The following is a 24,047-nucleotide window of genomic DNA, read 5'->3' on the forward strand; positions in this document are numbered from 1 at the left end:
TCGTATGCCCGTCAATTAATTGAATTACTGACAACTTAATTAATTAACTTCTTATTCCGAGAGTAGTACCACTCAACTTTATTATCATGCAGAACTAAGTCCACTTACAAGATTTACATGATAATCCTTATGAGCTCCTCAAGGGGACATCATCAGCCTAAATATTAGGACACAATTTCCTTCTATAATCAACAACACACCATATACATAGCATTATCTCCCAACTTATCGGGCCTTTTGGTTTAACGAATAAATCTCACCCTTTATGAATTAAAGAAATACATACTAAGTATATGTGCTTGTTATTATATATGGATTAAGAGCATGCACATCCATAATAACTGAGGTCTAGTTCGATTATATAGTCAGTATAAATCGAACGACTTCAAACGGTCCTGTTCAATACACACAAAGTGTACTAGTATAATTTAATAGTTAAGATAAATTAATATCAATTACACTACAACCACTTCAATGGTTTGTTTCTATCCATCTTTGTTGTGAGGTACTATTTATAATTCATAAGGAACTGATAACATGATCTTCTGGTGTGATACTACACACTATGTTATCTACAATATAAATTAAGTAGACAACTGCATTATATAAAATGCAGATATTTGACCAATATGATTCTCATTTCAAAATATTTCAAATAAGGATGTTCATGCAAAAGCCGGGCTTATAGTATACATCCCAACACACACAACGTCTAAGAAGAGGAGAGGAATACAACAGAAGATCAAAAGGTCTTCAAGTATGTACAATCATCTACACAACCTACAAAGAAGAAAGGTACAACTATTTTATTCCGCTGCATAGTTATTATTATTTTCTTTGTATGGATCCTAAATGCCAACACAATAGTCCAATGATCGTATGCTTCGATCAATCACATGATTGATCGAATATGAAGGGCTGCTTGAAAAGATTCTGTCTCCAAAAATTTTTTTGTCTACCAAGAATTAAACGGAACGAAATTTTAGGCACCATCAATGGTATCAGAGCATTGGTTCGGACTCTGTGTGTTTGGTTTCAGTTAATTTATACACTTTTATACATAAATTTAGGCAAGACAATAGTTGGATGTGCATATTTTTTTAGTTCAATTTATCAAAATTAGATCATCTTTATATTAAAATATTTTTTAACAACTTAATTAAAATTATTTAAATTTAATTAAAATCACTCATAGGATAAAATCACTTCAAACCTATTATAATAATAATGTAATAGCAGTTATAATAATTTAAAATAATTTTGATTAAATTTTAAAAAATAAATTATTTTAATATAAAAATGATTTAAGTGTAGCAATTTTATTTAAGTTGAATTGATTACTTTAACTTGATTTACTAGCTACGTGATAACTACATGTCGTAGCATCTAAATATTTATTTTTATTTTTTAAAAATGGTACCATTTTGATTTTTGTACCCTTTTAAATTCATCTTTGATTCCTTTCTATTTTGCACACCAGGTAAACTAAACAAATAATTTAAACTCTGGTACATTAAAAAAAACACAGTGCACAAAAACGCCCATCACGAGTACCCTTAAATTTTTTTTTAATTAGCATTAAATATTTAATTTATATCAATTAATTTAGAAAATGATTAATTTGATCCTAGGAAAATTTTTCATTGATTATTAAAATAAATAAAAAAACACTCACAGCTATAGTTCATCAATTCTTAAGACAATCAAAAATTCATTCTTTAATTCATTAAAATTAAAATTCAATCATTAAATACCTTTAAAAAGCATGAGCCCCGGGCTCTAAGAGAGTCCTTAACGCACAAAGGCCTACGTTTTATCAATAAAAGAAAAGCAAGATAAAAGTACATTTAGTAAAGATGATTAATTGAAAGGCCATTATTTTCGTTGATTTATTGATCAATGCAATGCAATGCAGGCCCCTCTTTCTCACTAACTATACAATGTCCCCATTTTTGATCACCTACTAATTACCAACAGACACATTTACATCTCATCCCATCCTTGCCTTTCCTGCTCTCTGCTGCACTTCCTGTACCAGACACTGACAGCTAATAAATAAAATGTATTGAACCCTCCAAAAGATACCTAGAAAGTAACAAAACCCCAAAGCATTTGCACAATTTAAGCATCTTAACACTTTGATATCCAGATTAACATCAATGATTAATGATCTTAATTAAGGTTTTGGGCCCTAATCTCCAACCAAATATGTGACAGTGCAGTGGTGGCAGTGCATGGTATGAGAAAGCTGCTCTGCGCGCACCACCAAATAAAAGGACTCTTGTTCTTTCTTTCTATTTCCCACCATCACTGAGTGGAACCAAAAACCCTCCAGCTGTTTGTGGAAATGCAGGTGAAGGAGGAGGAGGACGTCGGAGTGGCGGCGATGGTCGTGGTGGTCTTGGTGCTTGTGGTGGCCGCGCCGGCGACCAGCACCTTGCATCCCCTCGACTACTTGGTGCTGCAGTCCATCCCCAAGTCGCTCGCCGACGCCCCAGGCGCCCACTTTTTCGCCTCTTGGGACTTCACCGCTGACCCCTGCGCCTTCGTCGGCGTGCTCTGCGCCAACGACCGTGTGGTCGCGCTCTCGCTCGGAGACCCCCGCCCCGGCTCCCCAGGCCTCGCCGGCACCCTTCCGGCTTCCCTCGCCCGCCTCCCCGCCCTCTCCGAGCTCTCCCTCGTCCCCGGACAGGTCGCTGGCCCCCTCCCGGCTGCTCTGCCGCCCGCCCTCCGCTTCCTCGCCCTCGCCGGCAATTGCTTTTCTGGCCCCATTCCTCCTTCTCTGTCCTCCCTTCGCCGCCTACGCACCCTCGATATCAGCTCCAATCTCCTTTCTGGCCCCATCCCCGCTGCCCTCCTCCGCCTCCCGGAGCTTCATACGGTGATTCTCGCAGGGAACCGTCTCTCCGGCTCGATTCCGTCTCCCGCCTCCCCTCTCCTCCGCCTTGACCTCGCCCGCAACGCCCTCACCGGTGCGGTCCCTCCCCTGCCGCCCTCTCTCCTCTACCTCTCTCTCGCCGCTAACCGCCTCTCTGGCTGGGTCGATCGCGTTCTCCCCCGGCTCACCCGGCTCAACTTCCTCGACCTCAGCATGAACCGCCTCTCCGGCCCGGTCCCGGGAGCCATCTTTACCTTCCCCGTCGCGTCTCTGCGGCTGCAGAGGAACCAGTTCGCTGGGGACCTCCGGCCCGCGGGGCAGCTAGCAGTGGCGGGAGCGACGGTCGATCTCAGCTTCAACCGTCTAACAGGGGTCGTGCCTGCAGAGCTGGCGCCGGCAGGAAGATTGTACTTGAACTTCAATCGGTTCACGGGGGAAGTGCCAGGGGCGGTGGCGGGGCGGGTGGTGGCGGGGAGAATGAGGGTGCTCTACCTGCATCACAACTACCTCACTGGGTTCGGAATCAGAGCGGGGTCGGCCCTGCCGGCAGGAACGGCACTGTGCCTACAGTACAACTGCGTGACGCCGCCTGCGGGAACAGAGCTGTGCCCGCGAAACAGGGAGCCAAGGACGACGCGGCCACCGGAGCAATGCACCTCAGGCGGGAAGTAAAGCGAAGCGATATAAATTGCAAAAAGAACCCTTCTAGTTTGCATTTTACTTGGACTCGACTCAAGATGTTTACTAATTCTTTCATTAGTTTAAACAACTTAATTGATTATCGCCTACATACAATCTGGTGGTTTATTTCTCAAAATTCTTTACCTTTTTTATTTTCTTCCCTCCCAAAAGAAAAATTAAAATGATTCAAGCACGATCATCAAGATTTAGGAAAGTGTGATTTTGTTTATATATTTAAACACCTCCTACTATGGTGGGGAGAGGACCAAGGTTCTTTTACTTTGAATTTATAGTAAACATTTTTTTGAATTCACTTTCGCACCAAACAAGGTAAATGTGGAATCCTTCCCTTGTTCGATCAAAATCTTTAAATTGCCCATGACAATGTCAGATGAGATTAGACAGTTCTTTTTCATTAGTTGCTCTAGAGTCAATAAGTCTCAATACTAAGGGTGGAAGTAGTGCATAATATTGACTGAGGTGATGAGCGAAGTTGACAATGAGGCACGACGCTAGGCAAGAGGTAGAGATGCGACATGGACTTAGTGAGAGAGGCGATGAGGCTGGAGAGTCCCTCTTCTAATCCTTTTATCTCTCCTCTTTGTTCCTTTTAAGGCACAAGTTGATTTCTTTCTTTGTTCGATCAAAATCTCTAAATTGCCTTTGGTATCAACAAACAATAAATGGCATGATCAGGCTAGATCGAACAACTCTCTTTCACTTTCACTGGTTCCTCTAGTGGGAATTGATAAGTCCCGACACCGAGTGTGAAGTAGCGCATAATGTTGAGCGAAGCAATCGGCAAAGCAAGGAGCGGTGAGGCATGAAGCAAGGCAGAGATCCCTTCTATCTCCTTCTTGCTCTCTCTATACAAGAAAAATAAAGTAAGTACATTGAACAAAAACCCTGCCTCTCTTCCTCTCTCTCTCTCTTCCCCTATGTTTCTTCCCACACCACTAGGGCAAAAAGAATCTAGATGATGACTTGATATTTATATTAGTAAGAGAGAACCATTTGGTCTCAACGCTGTTGGATTATGTGGAGAGGCATCATCTAAACAGTCAAAGCCTTAAGAAAGCAGCATCAGTTCCTAGGAGGTTTGACCATCTGCAGAAAGAATCATGGATGAGTGTCTTTTAATTGGCAACTGCATTGCATTGTATCTGAACCCTGAGCAATTCTTAATGCAGACCCTTCATTTTTTTTTCATTGAGAAATGGAATTCGATCCAAGAAACCCATGGAAAGGCATTGAATCTCCCACAGCTTTGCAGAAGAGAAGAGAGGACTTGAATGCTGGGATTTGATTGAAGACGGTCTAGAGAACAATACAAGATGATGATTGTTTTAAGATCAAATACATAAATTCACTTGCGTTTGAAGTTCTAAGAGGATAACGCAACAAAAAGCAAGGTAGGCTACGACAATACTTGAGAGGTTCAACATGCGCAAAGAAAAACTTCGCTACACAACTGCAGACTAAAATCTCGAGTTCTCACGGATACAATCAAATGTTTACAACACCCGCTTCTTCTTTTTTTTAAGGGTTTCCATAGTAATAGACTCGCGTTTGTGTAAAGCTGGGAAAAGGTTGGCATTTCCAGCAATACAAATTGCTGCACTCTCTTAATGTACAACCTTAATTTGTAAAATAAATTACTTGGGAGGTTACAGTAACTTCGGGTGGTCGTTGAGATGTAGTAACATGGTCTGTTTAAAAGATGCTCGCAGTAGGTGCAGATCCAGCAAAGATTTAATATTATACTTCGAAAGTACAGCTACAGCTTCTCAATCAACTTGTGCAGTTGGTAAGCCAGTGATAGTGTTTGCCAACAGAGTAATGCTCCACCATGCATCTATCACTCAACTGTAAGGATGGTGTCTGTGTCTATCTTTCTCATATCGATCTTTCTCACGAGAGGAGCGAGAACTATGGTATTCGCTGCGATCTGCGAGAAAGATTCACATAAAGGCCAGAAAGATTCACATAAAGGCCAAGTAAAACTCTACATTCATATACAACAGGACATTTTTAAAAAGAGCTCAGAAATGTACCTCGCGAAGAGTGATGCCTCAATTTCTCTGAATGCCCTGAAAAAGATGAGAAACATTAAATGGATCAAAGAACAATTCATTTTACTGCAGGATCCTGCACTGATGGAAGTTTAAATGTTCACAAAATAATCACTAAAAAATAAAATTATCTGCTATACCTGATCCCTTATCCTTGTCCTTGGCACGATGATGTCTTCGCTCTCTTTCACGCTCTAGATCCTTGTCTCTCTCTCTATCCCTGTCCAAGTCTCGACTCCTACCATCATAATCAGAATCCCGTCCCCTGCTATCACGTTCTCTGGTCCTTGTCCTCTCCCTATCTCTGTCACGGTTCCTATCTACATCAACCTTCTGATCAATCTTAGGTGTCACTGTTGATTCCCCTCCAGCATCTACATCAGCATGCACATTCCTAGTGTCGCCCTCAATATTGTTCACCTCCATTTTCTCCTGCGCTGCTTTTACAGTTGTTTCTTTTGGCAAACTACCATCAGGAGTCGGAGCTTCGGACTTGGGAGTAGATGTTTCCTTGGGTTCACCATTGAGTAGACTCTCCTACCAAAGAACATGTGGTAGTCTGTTAATGACAGCCACAATTCATGTTAGTTTACAGAATCTAAGTACAGAAGCTGCTTCGATTCAATACCTTGTGAACATGAGCCTGTTGGTCTGGATTTTTACTTCTTGAAGTGAAAGAATCATTATCTTTATAGACTGCAATACATTGTGCCTTAGGAAGACTGTAGAGATGTGCAAGGACTCTACAAACCTCATCGATCCCAGCTTTGTCTGCATCAAAAACTTCCCACCAGGGTGGGCTTTCAGGAAGGGGGACCTGGAACCTGCGGGCTGCAGCATATACAACACCACATGCTACCACTTCGCTCTTGAAACGCACACAAAGGGTTGTCCGCAAACTAGTAGGTACAAAGAAAATATTGTTTAGTCAAAAACCATATATTTCAAATAGAATGAAGAATAGGCAGTCTTGATGAGGAAAAGAAAAACAAAACAAACAGAACTTAGTGATATCATAAGAAGCATTGTGAAAAAGAAGAATATACACTTTGAAAAATAAGAATGTTTATATTGTTTGTTTCTCGTCCTTTTAGTTAAGAGGCATCAATTGCCCATGCTATTGATTGAGTCCCACATAAGACAATTAACATTACTATTAGTGACTAGGTATGATTACTTGAATGGAAAATATGAGGCAGAGGAGGTAAAGTGACAAAAAGATGTACACAAATGATAAAGCTCCATATGTAATTTTGTAAGTCTTTCCGTCCTCCCCCTATCTTCCATCCAAGTAATCAGACCATAGACAACTGTAAGAAAAAGTGAGTGACCTTGGTTAAAAAAGGATATCGAAGGGCTGAATTAACCAACTCAATATTCAAATCACCTTTAAATAAAGAATAAAGCTCCCTCCCTGACATTTTCATGCTCATAGTCTTGGATTTATACAAGTGCATGTCATGATCCATAAGGATGGTAAAGACACAGTAAAACCAGAGTCTGAATAGTGAATTGGCAAGAAGTTTCAGTTCAATAGTAACTCATGAATCTTTTGTAATGTCATCAATGTTATGTTAAATAGGTAGCTGTGCCTACCCTTCGAGTTCTAGGAATAGGTACTTGCTATAATTTAGTGGCATAGAGAATCAGACTTGAGATGTTAAAACTTGAAATGAATATTTTATTACTGAGTACAATTTGAAATTGATGGTTGGCACAAATCCAAGTTTCCTAGAAACCATAAAGATATCATCTTACAAAGTCCGTTGTCTTTTGCCTTTATTCAAATCACCTTTAAATAAAGAATAAAGCTCCCTCCCATGACATTTTCATGCTCATAGTCTTGGATTTATACAAGTGCATGTCATGATCCATAAGGACGGTAAAGACACAGTAAAACCAGAGTCTGAATAGTGAATTGGCAAGAAGTTTCAGTTCCATAGTAACTCATGAATCTTTTGTAATGTCATCAATGTTATGTTAAATAGGTAGCTGTGCCTGCCCTTCGAGTTCTAGGAATAGGTACTTGCTATAATTTAGTGGTATAGAGAATCAGACTTGAGATGTTAAAACTTGAAATGAATATTTTATTACTGAGTACAATTTGAAATTGATGGTTGGCACAAATCCAAGTTTCCTGGAAACCATAAAGATATCATCTTACAAAGTCCGTTGTCTTTTGCCTTTAGACCAACCAACCAACTTTTAATTTATCCAACAAGACTTGATATTACAGGCTCAGCAAAAATCTAATTTGTTCATGACTAACAATGTGTTTATAGTGGTTATGCATCATGAAAGTTCAAAACAAGTTGAGTATCTCGACCACCTAATAGAAGTTTACAAAGGAGATATTGTATCATTAAAGATACCATTGTCCATTACCATCATAAATTATCAAGCACAGGTCAACTATAAACCAAAACTCAAAGAAGGTTTCTTCAACAAAATTTATGCATACTATCAATCTTTTCTGTACCCATGAAATCCTTGCTATACCAAATTCAAGCAAGAGAAATTGTCCCTAGTGGTAAAACAAAAGCTTGATTGATGTCATCTATACCAACCTCACTCCCAAACATGACAATCCTAAAAGAAAGACCCTAATACCAAACTTTGCAAAAGGAAGAAAGAACACAGAACTATAGAAGCCATGGAATCAAGACAAGTGAATAAAATGATCAGTATGAGTTGGGAGAGCGTATAACAAGTCAACAACCATGTAATTACTCAGAAGTCTCAAACTACTCATTCCCGTGTCTATTTGCCAGTCACACCCCCATATTGGTTAACTCATGACTGTTAAGTATACGATAGGAATTAAACAAATAACTAACTAAACTAGGATGAAGTTTGTGTTTTGCAAAAAAAAAAAAAAAAAAAAAAAAGAGGCTAGCTTGTAAAAATTATCATATGTTATTTATTAAATCAAGTTTTTCATTCACTATGACAAAGTTGAAACTCAACTAACTAGATTAGCTCCCATAAGCTTTTAAGCTGATCTAATATTCTAGAACAACCTTGTTCAGAATTTAGCACTTGTTGAAATGCATTTAACTTCTAATAGGAAAACTATGTCCTAGAAGTTATTTGTTAAAGCAAATTCTTCTACTGCATTTCACTACTACTTATCTATCTAGTTCCTCTAATACATTGACTAATTTTTTAGTTTAAAAAACAAAGTACTAAGATGGGGCACATCTACAGCCATTCAGGACAATGATACCCTCAATCAGACTGCAAATCTATTAAACATTTAAAATACATGCCCGGCAACTCAAAACTAAAATTTCATAGTTGTAGATGGCAGCTACATCATAATTTTATACTTGTGAATGCTTTATATAGATCACATAATGTGTCAGAAATATATAAAACTTGTTAAAATGCACTTAACTTTTAAAAGGTATTCCCAGATATCTCAAAGAAGAATTTTTTATTTGTAGCTGACAGCCTATGTATATAATATGGCAATTTAAACCTGTGAATTCTCTATTATAAATCAGTTAATGTATCTGGAATATGCAAATGAAATAATAAAAAAATGATACGAGTACAGCAAATCAACTTTATATTGAAAATATTTCTAGAGCATGAAACATACGGAAATAAAAAGAATATCATCAATTTCAATGCAATATCTAACTTTCAAACCTTTAGTGAACATCAACACTCTTTCAGATGAAAGAACTGCATAGTACCTGTCGTTGGCCAGATTCCAGGCTTCTTGCCTCATCTCAGGAGAAGCATCAAGTGTTGCTAGATAGTTAGATATGAACTTGTGAGGATGTTCAACATGGCAAATAAAGCCCATTTCTTTCAGTAAATGTCCCTCAGTCCTAACCAAATCATTCTTCAACTCTGCATATTTCTGTTGTAAGAAAAATAAAGAAAATAATATATGAGAAAAATCTCATTAATTAGCAGAACAAAGCACTAATCTTACAGTTATATATATATAAATATATATAAACAGAGAAACACTTGCACTTGCCTTAGAATGGAAATCAAAAGGCTCTATTGGCAAATTTTCCCTTCTACATTCCATTCTATGGAAGACAACAATAATATGCTTTGCTTTCTTGGGGCGTTCCTCCAACTTTGATGCTAACCATACACAACTCGCAGCAACCCTCTGATAATTCACAAAAATCAAATTCCATAGGGTGAGAGATATAATTATAAAATATCCTAAACAAAAAATGAAAATTTGAACCTTGAGATTCACACCTTAACGCTGAAGCGAACAAAGGACTTCTTGCAGTAGAAACGATGGAAAAGGACCTGCCCAGTTGCCATTACGGCTTGTGGTCTGAACGAACAGTTAAGGTACTCACAACTGAAAGAAACTCAATGTTGAAGAAAAGTTGATAAAACCAATAAACACTGGGCAAATATGCAACCTACTCCAAACATAACTAAATAAAAAATAAGAACCAAGACACATTGGAGAACTGGGAGAAGGATACAGTTTAAGAAGAATGCCACTCTCTTGGATAAGGTCACACCCATAAATCCGTAATGTGGTTTCTGTCTCTTCATCAATGCCATCTTTTCTTGATGGTGAACTCTTCAACTGCTCTTCAGTGAGGTAGAAGGTATCAATCCCAGTATATATCATCCTATGAAATTTCAAATAGTTATTATAACTGGATCAGCAAAAATCTTTCATTACAACATCAAAATTACTAAATATAGATTTGGAAACAATTTCATGTCCAATCGAGTTAGAGATACAAAACAGAGAATCATCCAACTACTGGAAACCAAAGAAAATTACTTTGTTTACAGAGAATAAAAAAATACTATCTTCTGTAACACACTAACACAATTTCAAATTCAGTATGGAGCTTAAACGGACAGGTTAGTTAGACGATTGCTTCATCAATGAATCGTCATACTGTCATACCTGGTTATGAGAGTGACAAGAGAGGATCAAAGTAGAAGAACAACACAACATCAGGAAACAAATCAAATCTAACAACCAACTCGGAAGGGGATAAACAGAAACACCAAAAACTCTAGAGAGAGAAGAACATAAAACAAAACAAAACTATGCTTTTCGGTAGACAAATCAAATACCAAAAATAGCAGATTGTCGAAAGGTAACCAATAAAATATACTATGCAATAAATTGCAAAAAAAAAAACCTACTAGCTACAAAAAAAATACCCCACATTAAACTACTACTTTCCATTCATTGAGTGACTTGGGTCCATCCAATGGGCATGAACCCCTATACTCTCCCATTCTGTGGTAGAGTGGTGCTCACCTACACTCCAACGTGTGCAACTGCATGTGCATGACCATCAAAGGTAGTGTAAACGTTCTCATCCACAATATGTTATACGGTCCATCACTCTCGTCGGCAGGACAAGTAGGGTGAGGTGTAAAAAAAGTTGGTACAATATGTTATATGGTCCGTCATCATCCTAATAGGTTAAAAGTTCTCATCAACAATATAGCATTCGCTTTATAATCCACAATCACAAGAAATACTATTAAGTTATTATATTCTATTATAGGTTATCATGCAACCACCAGGTTATAACTAAAAACATAAGCAACATAATACATGCATGATATAAGCATGCAAATAGTAATAAAAAACAACTAAAAACATGAGCAACATAATACATGCATGATATAAGCATGTAAATAGCAATAAAAAATAATGCAACTAACACAAGTAACAGCTTACAAACTTAACTAACATGATGCTCATGTTCAACGTAAATCCATTCAAAAGGCACTACACAAACAATAACGCGCAGGTGAATAAACAAGGTAATATCGGGACTTCCCACAAAATTAAGTATGTCAATGCATGATACATACCTCTGTGCTGCGATTTACCAAAACGTCTATGAATCGTTAAAACACTTCTTCACTATTGCAATCGTATTCAATCACCAGAAAAGCTCAGAAAGGAAAGACCAACAATCACGGCTACTCGGCAACGTGAGTGGAGGGAGAGGAAAAACAGACGTCTGAAAGGAGGAGGCGACCGACGATCCGAGAGATGCGGTGTGCGGCGGCGGCTCTGGTGGCAGTAAAAAAAGGGGCAAGAAATTTTAGATGAAGAGGACAGGGAAAGCTTCGATCGAGGATCGCTCTGCTGCTCCGCTCGTAGGAAGTAGAGGAGTGGTTCGGAGAAATCACGAGAATGTGGTGGCGGAGCCGCGTCAATCGAAGGAGGAGGAGGGAGGCGTTCCGGCGTCGGTGAAGTTGGCTCCAAGCGGCGCCGGCGTTGGATTGGATTCGAACCGAACGGGAGGAAGCAGGGATTTTATCTCCCCAAAAACCTAACCAAACCAATCCACTGAACCGGTTCAATTTGGTTCACAGCGGACCCGAGTAAATCAAACCAAACCGTGCATGATAATTTTCTAAAACGACCCATAAGATCTCAATATTCCAATTTAATCGTACAAAATCCTAAGTACCCTTTATTGATATTTATTTAAACTCTTTATAATATCTCACCATGAGAGTGTGAAACATAGATATTGAGTCATTTGAACAAACTTAGTGAAAGGAGAAGATTTGTGATTTAAAACAAGGACAAATTAGTAGTAGATTAAGGTTTCAATTGATTATATTACGATGATACTTAAGCTCTCATGGTGCATATCTAGTCCATTCAATCTAAAATTAGCTTATTCGATCGACTTTATAACCAAGGTTTATGTCAAACAATCTCCGATTTTGAACACTAGTTCGTATCGTAATCATGTTTTCAAACTTAAAATGCTTTGGACAATTTGGAACAAGTCCCTAGCATCGGTTCGATAACTTCTTAGTTTGAAATGAGTCATGTAAGCAAATTGAACATTTTGTATCATCATGTCCTAAAGTGCCCCACTTAAATAGTCACTAAGAGAATCATCACTTAATAGTCATTAAGAGGATCTTAAGGGCAAGGCTCTTACAAGACTTCCAGTCTAAGGTTAAAAATAAGAAAGAATTACAAAGGAAAAGAAATAAATAAGAAGAGTCTCATTTCATATAACTTTGCACAGCAGTTCACTCACTAAATAATACTATCGAAATCAAATCGAAGGCAAACATAAACACAGTCTGTGACTTGAATTGAAACAATAAAAATCCTAAAAGAACTTGCTCCTACAAATAATTCCAAGTATATAGCCCTCCCATTGGAACAGTTCGTAAGTGATCGTAGCTACAACAAAAGCTTATGACATTTACAAAAGAATGTGATTGAGAAAATGCGCTACCAATAACTTGCAACTCTGTATGTATCTTCCTGTAGTCGAGCATAAATCTGGTTAACGATCCGCTTAGTATGGAATAGCTCGAAAATGCAGTTTGAACTATACCAGGAAACCTGTATTTCAGAACTCACAAATGGTCATAAATACATGAAGCTCAGACTGTATATGATCAGCAATTTTGAGTATCCTTTGGCGAACTGTTCTATCCTAGCTACGCTAATCCTCCACTTGAAGAGTTTGAAGAGTTCGCTTAGTGTAGATGGTAATAGCTGCAGTGGCCGCGGCAGTAATGGAGAAGCCAGACTATATTGTAGATAATCTGTTCCAAAGAAAGGAAACCACCATCATCAGTTGCATCTGCTAAGCTTTGAAATAGCCTCCCACTGCTCATGTAAACAAGTTGTAAGGAGAATGAAACAATGTTAGGTTTCAAAGAGGAACAAATTTCTGCAAAAGCATCTGTCAGATTACAGAGCATACTTTAATTTGACTCGTAAAAGCACATTTACCATATTAAATTTGGAAAGTAAAAATAAAAAATAAAAAATAAAAAACTATACTAATAATGAAACACATGAAAACAGGAAAACAAGTGCCTAAATCTCATGTAAGTCGTCTGGTCGCAGACAACCTTTTGGTTCACTAAAGTCACAAATGCAAAATTCACGCACTAAGGATAGTTAACCATTAAACCAGTGTCATTTGGAGATGTGGGAAACAGCATTCAGTTTACTTCTCAAAGGAATCGAAACTAAGGTCGTGTAAGGATAATGACTAGGTGTAAATAACAATGTGCTAGTCTAAACATACTACAAGTCGATCATGAAATCTAAACATGTTGACTGTGCATCTGTATGAACCTGACACATACTGCAAAGGAGAAGATGACAGCAGCACAAATAAAAATCCATGAGGAGATTTACTAACCTGTCGTGTAAGGATAATGACTAGGTGTAAATAACGATGTGCTAGTCTAAACATACTACAAGTCGATCATGAAATCTAAACATGTTGACTGTGCATCTGTATGACCCTGACACATACTGCAAAGGAGAAGATGACAGCAGCACAAATAAAATCCACGAGGAGATTTACTAACCTGTAAATTGCAATAAAGATCTCATGCATGGTTCCTACTATTGAACCTGAGATATATGGTCCATATTTAACATCGGTAGCAACTGCAGCATAATTGAAAATTATATATGGAAACGGCGAGACCCTGATCAAGATAACAGATCGGAACTGGTGAAACCAATCTCCTTCACTAGCTAATCTTACAAAAGGTGCTTTCTTGGGCCATTTCTCTAACCATTTCTAAGAAGTAAGACCGAAGTTACATAAGTATCTTAAGAATTAATAAGTGATACTCAAGTATATCAGAAGCAGAGACTAACGTGTATTTTGCGATGGAATAATGAACCAACAATAAAAGGCAATGACATGCCTATTATCATCCCAGCCATAATCAGCAGAAAACCATAACCATAACCAAATGTTGTCCCTGCTAACCACATAGAGGGTGATGAAGGCAACAGAAGAGTTGGAAACAATGCGATTGAAGCAAAAAGTAATAGAGCAAGTGTTACTCTGCTAAAGGATGCCATTTCCCAGTCCAAAACAGGTATAACCACCTGCCAGAAGCATAAAATCTATCAGTGCAAGCAAGGAATAGATAGAAGTTTCTCACTTGAAAGATAATCTTCAAAACTAGACAGAATTTTCTGTCTAGTTTTAAGATTTGGTAAAATGATTTGCCAACAATTGTACATTTAAACTGTAGCTACATCTGTATTTAGACATATTAAACTCCTAGCAGTTAAATTTAAAAAGAACGCTCTATTACATCAAAATGTTTGGATGACTTGTATTTTTAATGCGATAAAATCATGGAGTTTTGAGCGATTTGCAATGTGAATGGTATGAGAAAAAGAAGGATTGTGGCTCATTGAATCCAACTAAATTTAATTTATAAGAAAGATAATATTAAATTTGATCACAATTACTCTTGTGATTCCATGACCAGCACTTAGGAACATAGAAAAGAACTAGTGGTATTTATATGGCATGAATCCATGGATCAAGTAGATGGCCAAATGGTTTTCTGTTTGTTGTTTGTTATTTTTAGAGTTTGAAGATTTATTGTAAAATTTTTTAAGATTAAATTTTTGAGTTTTTAGTTGTTAAATTATTAATTTTAGAATTTATTTTGATAGATTTTGAATTCTTCTTATTATTAAGATTATCTTGATTATTTAATTTTAAATTATTAAATAAATTTGAATTATTCAACTTATTGTTAATAATTTTATCTTATTTGGTTGAATTTTTATTAATTTTTAGATTTATTAAATTGATTAAAGTTGAATTATTTAATTTATCATTATCTTGGTTGAATGAATTAAAGAATTGGTCTAATTTTTTTATTTATATGTATTAAATCTAGATTAATTAAGGTTGAATTACTAATGATTAAATTTGTTAAATTTGAATTGATCAAATTATTATTTAATTTAGATTTATTAATTAATTTATTAAAGTTGGATGAATTTTTATTATTGATAAGTTTTAAGTTTGAATTAATTACTTTTGAATTATTTAAATTAGTAAAATTTAAATTAGTCAAATTGTTTAAATTATCCAAATTTGAATTATTCATGTTGGAATTGATCAAATTATTTGAATTTGAATTATCTAAATTTAAATTTTTTAAATTTTCTAAATTATCTAGATTTAGATTTTTTAAATTGTTTAAATTTTTTAACTTATCTGAATTTTTTGATTTATCTAAATTTTTTAAGTTATCTAAATTTAAAATTTTTAATTTATTTAAATTTAAAATTTTTGTTGTTGAATTTTTAAAATTATTTAAATATAAATTTTCTATTATTGAATTTTTTAAATTATTTAATTTTTTTTAAAAATTAGTTAAATTATTTAATTTTATATTTTTAAATTTGTTAAGTGTTGAATTAGTCAAATTGACATTTTCTAACTTATCTAAATTTTTTATAAAATTATCTAAAATTTTGAAAATATTAAATCTAGCATGCAACTTAGGGGTATTTTCATAATTTAACATACTTACCAGAATCGCAACCTCTAATTCTGATTTCTTCTCCGACGTCTTCCTCTCTGGGCACTGCTTCTTGTAGTGTGTAAGATACCGAAAATTTTTTCCATGGATACGAAAAGATTCGTCTCGCGAAGACGAACCAAACGAAATTTGTGTGGACCAAATCGGAGGTCGTTTGACCCCTGAACCAAGCGAACCAACATCAAACCCGGTTTGCTACAGTACCGGTTCATATCAGGTTTGGTTCAGTTTGGGTTCGGCTGGTTTAAGTTGGTTCGACCAGATCAGTTGGGTTAAGCGGGTTTGGGTTATTGGATCTAAACCCGTTAAGCTGAAACCCGTCCGATAAGAAACCTACAGTGCCTTAAATCGCGACCTCGCGATCGGTCACTCCGCCTTCTTTCCATCGCGAACGCTGCACAGTTTGGTCGCCGTCGACGCTGAGTGAGAGTGCCGTCCGGAGCCAGGATCGAGGTTGAGGAGGAGCCGACGGCCAGAGGTGGAGGCTTGAGTCGGTTGGCGACGGCGAGCGAGCAAAAGATTTGGGGCGTCGGTGCGTTGGCGGGTTGCGGCAGCGGATCGAGGTGAGGAGGCTGAATCGGTGAGTGTTGTTGAGTTAGATTTCGGATTTGTGATCGATTCCTGAGTTAGCTCTAGGCTTTTCTGATTTCAAAGCTTGATCTAGTTTTGGAATCCGGAACTTGAATTGGGAGTAGCCGGCGGCAGTGATTCACGCGGCGAATCGGAGAAGACGAAGCCGAATCGGTAAGGGGTTGAGCTAGGTTTCCTTGGATTTGCTTCGATTCTCTTTGGATTGTCATTGTTTCTTCTTCCCACAGCTTATAACGGGGAAGCTGCTGTTGGGCTTCGGTTTCAAGCGAGAAGAAGAAGAAAAGGCACTTCAATCCGGTTAAGGTAAGCTAGGTTTTCGTGTTGATTTTAACTTGGTGATATGTGTTGAACCATGGATTTAGTAGTGAGTTTGGATCAGTTGTTTGCTTCCTACAGTGAGCACGGTGGAGTTTCTTGTTTCGGCTAGGAGCAAGAAGAAAGAAATCAGGGATCTAGAGCATTTATTTCTAGCAGAGGTGAGTCTTCTGGTTGATCCTAATTAATGGGTTGTCTTAATTGATTATTAGGGGATAAACCATGATTTGATCTGCTGGATTAGGGTTATAACATCAGATGGTTCCTTTTATTTTGGAGGATCTGAATTAGTTTAACCTAGAATTTTATTTGAGATTTAGTTAGGAGATTGGCTAAATATATGTGTATGCCCATTTATTCAGGATATTGATTAGTTGATTTGATTGATTGCGGGGTTTTATCGGAGGTTCTCTGCGTTACACGCAACCTATCTTGGCAGGCGGGTACCTTGACTTGTCTTCTATAGATATGGCTTACAGATATGTGTAAATTGCTAGATTCCAGTAATTATGTTTCTGCTCATTTGGACTATACATGCTGCTTGGATCTGACTTTGTTATCAGTTACACATGCTTATATTCTGGTTATCAGTTATTTCTTTCTCCGGATATCATCTGATACCTTTGCCATGTTTAGATATCTGATACCTTTGCCATGTTTAGATATCTGATACCTATGGAGTTTTGATACCACCTGATACTTGTCCATATGCTTTAGTTGGATTTATCTTGCTCTGTATCGGTGTTTATACTAGACGTGATACCTTATATCATTCTGATTATGGGAGCATATGACATGGACTTGTAGATGGATAGGTGGTGCATGGATCATACTGATGGATATGCATTTGGATATATGCTGCATGGACTAGTGTCATACATCATGCTTGCATATATTGCATAACTGACGTGCGGGATTCCATTGTTGTTGAGTCCGGCGTCAGTTACATGCGGGCTACCAATCAAAGGGTGTGTGTAATTGCATGCCTAGCGATTATTGGCGTTCTGTTCCTATTTTAGTCGAGTCGCTCCTATTATAGCAGCACAGGTGTGAGTCCGTCGCTTGTGTATGATTTACACACACAATCCACTCATGGGTTAGTGGAAACCTTTAGATTGGTGCATACTTGCCCTGACAGGAGCTTCCGCTAGGCCACCCAGGATAGTGGTTTTGTAGCGTGGTAGCATACAGGGATCCCTCCTCTGTCATTGTGACCAGGAGATGAGAGCTTGCTCGCCCACTTATGATTTGGGTACCAGGATAGGTGTACACCTTGAGGACATCCTGTCCACTCGGTCACGCAGGAGCAGTGACGGCAGAGTGCACAGAGGTCACAGCCCTACCCACTCGACGACTTCACCACTGTGGACGAGTACTCTGACGGGTTTTGGCTCCCACGCGACCTCCCCACTAGAGGGGTGACTGATCCGACTGGCGTCAGGGGTGACCAGGACATGCATTGCACCATGTGCATACTGCACTATTGCATTTGTTTGTGATTGCTGCACTTGTTTGATGCACTTGGATGACATGCATGCATAGGATACCTATGTGTTGGTTTGGGGATTACCTTTCACCTTACTATTGTTTATCGGACTCTGGTATGTACAGATCTACTGTTGTTCAGTTTTCTACCTTATTTACCTTCCAGTAGACTGTACAGCATGTTATTACTGTTGATAGCTTTATACACATATCTGCTAGATACCCGCTGAGTTTCTTTTGGAACTCACCCCGTTTACCTGTATTGTATTTCAGGTTGATGCCGTCTGGAGAGCTGCACTGCTAGTCCCGAACTATTGAGTTTTTGGTTTATTTACTATTCGCATACATGTATTTGAACTTATTGGATTTCTCGATGAGTTTTCCACTTGAGTACTTGGTTTTCCGCTGTCGATATATTTCTGATTTCCATTTCGAGTTGTTTACCGAATTCCTGTTCGGATTGATATATATATATACATGCGTGGTTGTGATATATAGTAGGATGTGTTGAGTGACCGTGTGGGTCACATTTATTCTATTTTACTTATATATAAATCCATAGCCTGTTATGGATTGGCCGTGTGGGCCTTATATATGTGTATGTATTCAGGGAAAGTCCATTGTTACAGGGGAGATGCTGCCGAAATTTCTCGGAAAGCCGTCTCCCGGGGCGTAACAATATCAGAGCTTAGTATTATGGTCCTTAGGTAGTTTATGGCTTTTGAGAGTGTTGTATGGTTTGGCTTTTGAGAGCGTAGTTTTACGTTCTTTTCGGCTTGTGGATTGTTGAGTTTGCGTTTGGAGGTTTACGGATTTTTGGAGTTGTATTATGATCCGATTATGGGACTAAGCAGTGGCAGAACACCTCCAGACGACAATAGGTAAAATATCTAATTTAGCAACCTTGTACCTTTGGAAAATTTTTTTTTTTTAAAATAGATATGACTCTTGAAATGTCTTTGATTAAGATTTGGAAAATTTATTTGTTGTTCCAATACATATTATACCCTTGTTTATTTATTTGGCAAAATCAGTTTAGTCAAATCCATATTAACATGGATGAAACTTGGATTCAATTAATTTGGGATTGGTTTAGTCTGCATAATCCTTGTGCAGCCATAAGCTAGTGCTTGATTGCTCATTGCATAAGCATATGAGTCATGGAATCAACTTAGGTTGTGGTGTTAAAAGAATTAGAGCTTTAGTAAATTAGAGTTGTAGATTGATTTTAACTGGCATCAATCAAGCAACACTTTATTAGAAGACACCTCATCCTTGTACCAATTGTATATATATATATTTTTAACTATTGTGGTGACAATTAAATCCTAATTTCATTTAATCAGTTGCCACTTGTCCAATAGTGCCAATTAAATATTGTGTCTGCAAACTTGCTTTAACTAGGACTTAGTCATGCATTAAAAGATAATGGAATAGACAGTTCTAGGAATTGGAAGTACCTCGTTCAAATAAATGAGGCTGAAAGGAATGGAATAGATTTACAGAAAGTGAGATTGTTTGCAATAAATAGATGTTGTTAGAAGAGTAGCAACAACAGCTTTTCAGTAACTAAGAGTAGCCTAGGAAAAATTGCTTTAGGTTGATAATTAGCTTTGGTGAAAATTGGATATGTGGTGAAATAACAAGTGGCCAATAATGCCTATAAGATTGGATGCATTTTTTTTATTGTTATAATTCAATCGATCTCATAATTTATTTCAAGCATGTTGTTTAAGTTCATGGAGGTTTCCATTACATATTGATTGGAATCCTGAAATTGTGGAATCAAGTAAAGGGTTGTATTGTTGAAGGTTAAATGATGTTGAGATTCTAACCACCAATGGATTTTCAGACAGATGTTACATGGGGATTACTTATTTCAGGGTGATGGAGATTTCTGGAGTTGGAAGTTTTTTTTTTTTTTTTTAGCAGAATTTAAGCACATAGAGGAGGAATTATTTCCAACTTGGTTGATTGGTTTGAATGCTATACCAGTTTTTTATGGATACTCGAAGTGCTGAGATTTTCAGAAGCTGTCAAAATCTGTGTAACATGCTCGTTGGTGTTTCATAGATTCAGGCCACATAATGTTAAAAAAAAAAAAAAAACCGTAGGAAGTTTCTGCAATTGCTGGTAATGCAGAAATTCAGTTTTACATTATCACTGCTGGTTACACAAACTTGATTTATGTGTTGATGTCGTGTGCGTGTAATTCGGGTTGGCAGAGGAAAGTGTTATTTGAAAGAAAAACAATGTGTAAAAGGATGAATTACTGCACGGGAGGTAATTTGCAGAAAAAGGATCTGCAATTGAGGTATCAGTTTCAAAATGTTTGTACCAGACCCATCACATATTTTATCAGATGTATCGGTCTCTATCCAGCCTGATGTTACCTATGAGGAGGCTCCAGTACGGAGTCTGGACCGCAAGGAGCGTCAGTTGCGGAGGAAGACCATCCGGCTCGTTAAAGTCGGATGGCAGCATCACACTGACAAGGAGGCTACCTGGGAGCTTGAGGATACGATGCGAGCTAGATATCCCCACTTGTTTACCTGAGGTATGGGAGTTGGTTTCGTTTCGTTTCTCGTGCAACATGTTTATACTACTTAGTTGTTGTTAGTATTGGCTGTTCGAAATAACGAAAATTTGGGGACCAAATTTTTATTAGTGGGGGAGGATGTAAGATACCGAAAATTTTTTCCATGGATACGAAAAGATTCGTCTCGCGAAGACGAACCAAACGAAATTTGTGTGGACCAAATCGGAGGTCGTTTGACCCCTGAACCAAGCGAACCAACATCAAACCCGGTTTGCTACAGTACCGGTTCATATCAGGTTTGGTTCAGTTTGGGTTCGGCTGGTTTAAGTTGGCTCGACCAGATCAGTTGGGTTAAGCGGGTTTGGGTTATTGGATCTAAACCCGTTAAGCTGAAACCCGTCCGATAAGAAACCTACAGTGCCTTAAATCGCGACCTCGCGATCGGTCACTCCGCCTTCTTTCCATCGCGAACGCTGCACAGTTTGGTCGCCGTCGACGCTGAGTGAGAGTGCCGTCCGGAGCCAGGATCGAGGTTGAGGAGGAGCCGACGGCCAGAGGTGGAGGCTTGAGTCGGTTGGCGACGGCGAGCGAGCAAAAGATTTGGGGCGTCGGTGCGTTGGCGGGTTGCGGCAGCGGATCGAGGTGAGGAGGCTGAATCGGTGAGTGTTGTTGAGTTAGATTTCGGATTTGTGATCGATTCCTGAGTTAGCTCTAGGCTTTTCTGATTTCAAAGCTTGATCTAGTTTTGGAATGGCTCGGTTGAATTGGGAGTAGCCGGCGGCAGTGATTCACGCGGCGAATCGGAGAAGACGAAGCCGAATCGGTAAGGGGTTGAGCTAGGTTTCCTTGGATTTGCTTCGATTCTCTTTGGATTGTCATTGTTTCTTCTTCCCACAGCTTATAACGGGGAAGCTGCTGTTGGGCTTCGGTTTCAAGCGAGAAGAAGAAGAAAAGGCACTTCAATCCGGTTAAGGTAAGCTAGGTTTTCGTGTTGATTTTAACTTGGTGATATGGTTGAACCATGGATTTAGTAGTGAGTTTGGATCAGTTGTTTGCTTCCTACAGTGAGCACGGTGGAGTTTCTTGTTTCGGCTAGGAGCAAGAAGAAAGAAATCAGGGATCTAGCATTTATTTCTAGCAGAGGTGAGTCTTCTGGTTGATCCTAATTAATGGGTTGTCTTAATTGATTATTAGGGGATAAACCATGATTTGATCTGCTGGATTAGGGTTATAACATCAGATGGTTCCTTTTATTTTGGAGGATCTGAATTAGTTTAACCTAGAATTTTATTTGAGATTTAGTTAGGAGATTGGCTAAATATATGTGTATGCCCATTTATTCAGGATATTGATTAGTTGATTTGATTGGTTGCGGGGTTTTATCAGACTCGGTTTTTTGCGTTACACGCAACCTATCTTGGCAGGCGGGTACCTTGACTTGTCTTCTATAGATATGGCTTACAGATATGTGTAAATTGCTAGATTCCAGTAATTATGTTTCTGCTCATTTGGACTATTCATGCTGCTTGGATCTGACTTTGTTATCAGTTACACATGCTTATATTCTGGTTATCAGTTATTTCTTTCTCCGGATATCATCTGATACCTTTGCCATGTTTAGATATCTGATACCTTTGCCATGTTTAGATATCTGATACCTATGGATTTTTGATACCACCTGATACTTGTCCATATGCTTTAGTTGGATTTATCTTGCTCTGTATCGGTGTTTATACTAGACGTGATACCTTATATCATTCTGATTATGGGAGCATATGACATGGACTTGTAGATGGATAGGTGGTGCATGGATCATACTGATGGATATGCATTTGGATATATGCTGCATGGACTAGTGTCATACATCATGCTTGCATATATTGCATAACTGACGTGCGGGATTCCATTGTTGTTGAGTCCGGCGTCAGTTACATGCGGGCTACCAATCAAAGGGTGTGTGTAATTGCATGCCTAGCGATTATTGGCGTTCTGTTCCTATTTTAGTCGAGTCGCTCCTATTATAGCAGCACAGGTGTGAGTCCGTCGCTTGTGTATGATTTACACACACAATCCACTCATGGGTTAGTGGAAACCTTTAGATTGGTGCATACTTGCCCTGACAGGAGCTTCCGCTAGGCCACCCAGGATAGTGGTTTTGTAGCGTGGTAGCATACAGGGATCCCTCCTCTGTCATTGTGACCAGGAGATGAGAGCTTGCTCGCCCACTTATGATTTGGGTACCAGGATAGGTGTACACCTTGAGGACATCCTGTCCACTCGGTCACGCAGGAGCAGTGACGGCAGAGTGCACAGAGGTCACAGCCCTACCCACGACGACTTCACCACTGTGGATGAGTACTCTGACGGGTTTTGGCTCCCACGCGACCTCACCGCTAGAGGGGTGACTGATCCGACTGGCGTCAGGGGTGACCAGGACATGCATTGCACCATGTGCATACTGCACTATTGCATTTGTTTGTGATTGCTGCACTTGTTTGATGCACTTGGATGACATGCATGCATAGGATACCTATTTGTTGGTTTGGGGATTACCTTTCACCTTACTATTGTTTATCGGACTCTGGTATGTACAGATCTACTGTTGTTCAGTTTTCTACCTTATTTACCTTCCAGTAGACTGTACAGCATGTTATTACTGTTGATAGCTTTATACACATATCTGCTAGATACCCGCTGAGTTTCTTTTGGAACTCACCCCGTTTACCTGTATTGTATTTCAGGTTGATGCCGTCTGGAGAGCTGCACTGCTAGTCCCGAACTATTGAGTTTTTGGTTTATTTACTTTATCGCATACTTGTATTTTGAACTTATTGGATTTCTCGATGAGTTTTCCACTTGAGTACTCGGTTTTCCGCTGTCGATATATTTCTGATTTCCATTTCGAGTTGTTTATCGAATTCCTGTTCGGATTTGATATATATATATACATGCGTGGTTGTGATATATAGTAGGATGTGTTGAGTGACCGTGTGGATCTTTGATATGGATGTGTGATGTGTTGATTACTTATATTTTATTTCTATATATAAATCCATAGCCTGTTATGGATTGGCCGTGTGGGCCTTATATATGTGTATGTATTCAGGGAAAGTCCATTGTTACAGGGGAGATGCTGCCGAAATTTCTCGGAAAG

At 38.4% G+C, this 24,047-nt stretch overlaps 2 protein-coding genes, 1 long non-coding RNA gene and 1 pseudogene across 3 annotated transcripts; 2 read left to right on the plus strand and 2 right to left on the minus strand.

The window, feature by feature from the left end:
- The first annotated feature begins 2,321 nt into the window (after positions 1-2,321).
- LOC141818231 (uncharacterized) lies at positions 2,322-3,640 on the plus strand. The gene has a single exon (XM_074705761.1). The coding sequence runs from the start codon at positions 2,348-2,350 to the stop codon at positions 3,548-3,550; it is 1,203 nt and encodes a 400-aa protein (XP_074561862.1). The 5' UTR covers positions 2,322-2,347; the 3' UTR covers positions 3,551-3,640.
- Positions 3,641-5,003: 1,363 nt separating this feature from the next.
- Positions 5,004-11,864, minus strand: LOC141818230 (cyclin-L1-1-like). Its single transcript, XM_074705760.1, has 9 exons — positions 11,470-11,864; positions 10,101-10,253; positions 9,862-9,943; positions 9,614-9,766; positions 9,333-9,502; positions 6,260-6,530; positions 5,772-6,168; positions 5,614-5,649; positions 5,004-5,507 (listed from the first exon to the last, which is right to left on the minus strand). The coding sequence occupies exons 2-9, from the start codon at positions 10,250-10,252 to the stop codon at positions 5,422-5,424; spliced, it is 1,347 nt and encodes a 448-aa protein (XP_074561861.1). The 5' UTR covers position 10,253; positions 11,470-11,864; the 3' UTR covers positions 5,004-5,421.
- Positions 11,865-12,714: 850 nt separating this feature from the next.
- Positions 12,715-14,905, minus strand: LOC141818228 (uncharacterized; annotated as a pseudogene).
- Positions 14,906-16,395: 1,490 nt separating this feature from the next.
- Positions 16,396-18,675, plus strand: LOC141818229 (uncharacterized). Its single transcript, XR_012600936.1, has 5 exons — positions 16,396-16,543; positions 16,628-16,707; positions 16,782-16,857; positions 16,951-17,030; positions 17,232-18,675. It is a non-coding gene; the product is annotated as an uncharacterized LOC141818229 (long non-coding RNA).
- The last annotated feature ends 5,372 nt before the right edge of the window (positions 18,676-24,047 follow it).

The sequence above is a fragment of the Curcuma longa genome, unplaced genomic scaffold (assembly GCF_044706935.1).
Source record: "Curcuma longa cultivar G26 ecotype Majalengka, Jawa Barat unplaced genomic scaffold, ITB_CL_G26_1.1 contig_23793, whole genome shotgun sequence".
NCBI classification, from domain to species: Eukaryota; Viridiplantae; Streptophyta; class Magnoliopsida; order Zingiberales; family Zingiberaceae; genus Curcuma; species Curcuma longa.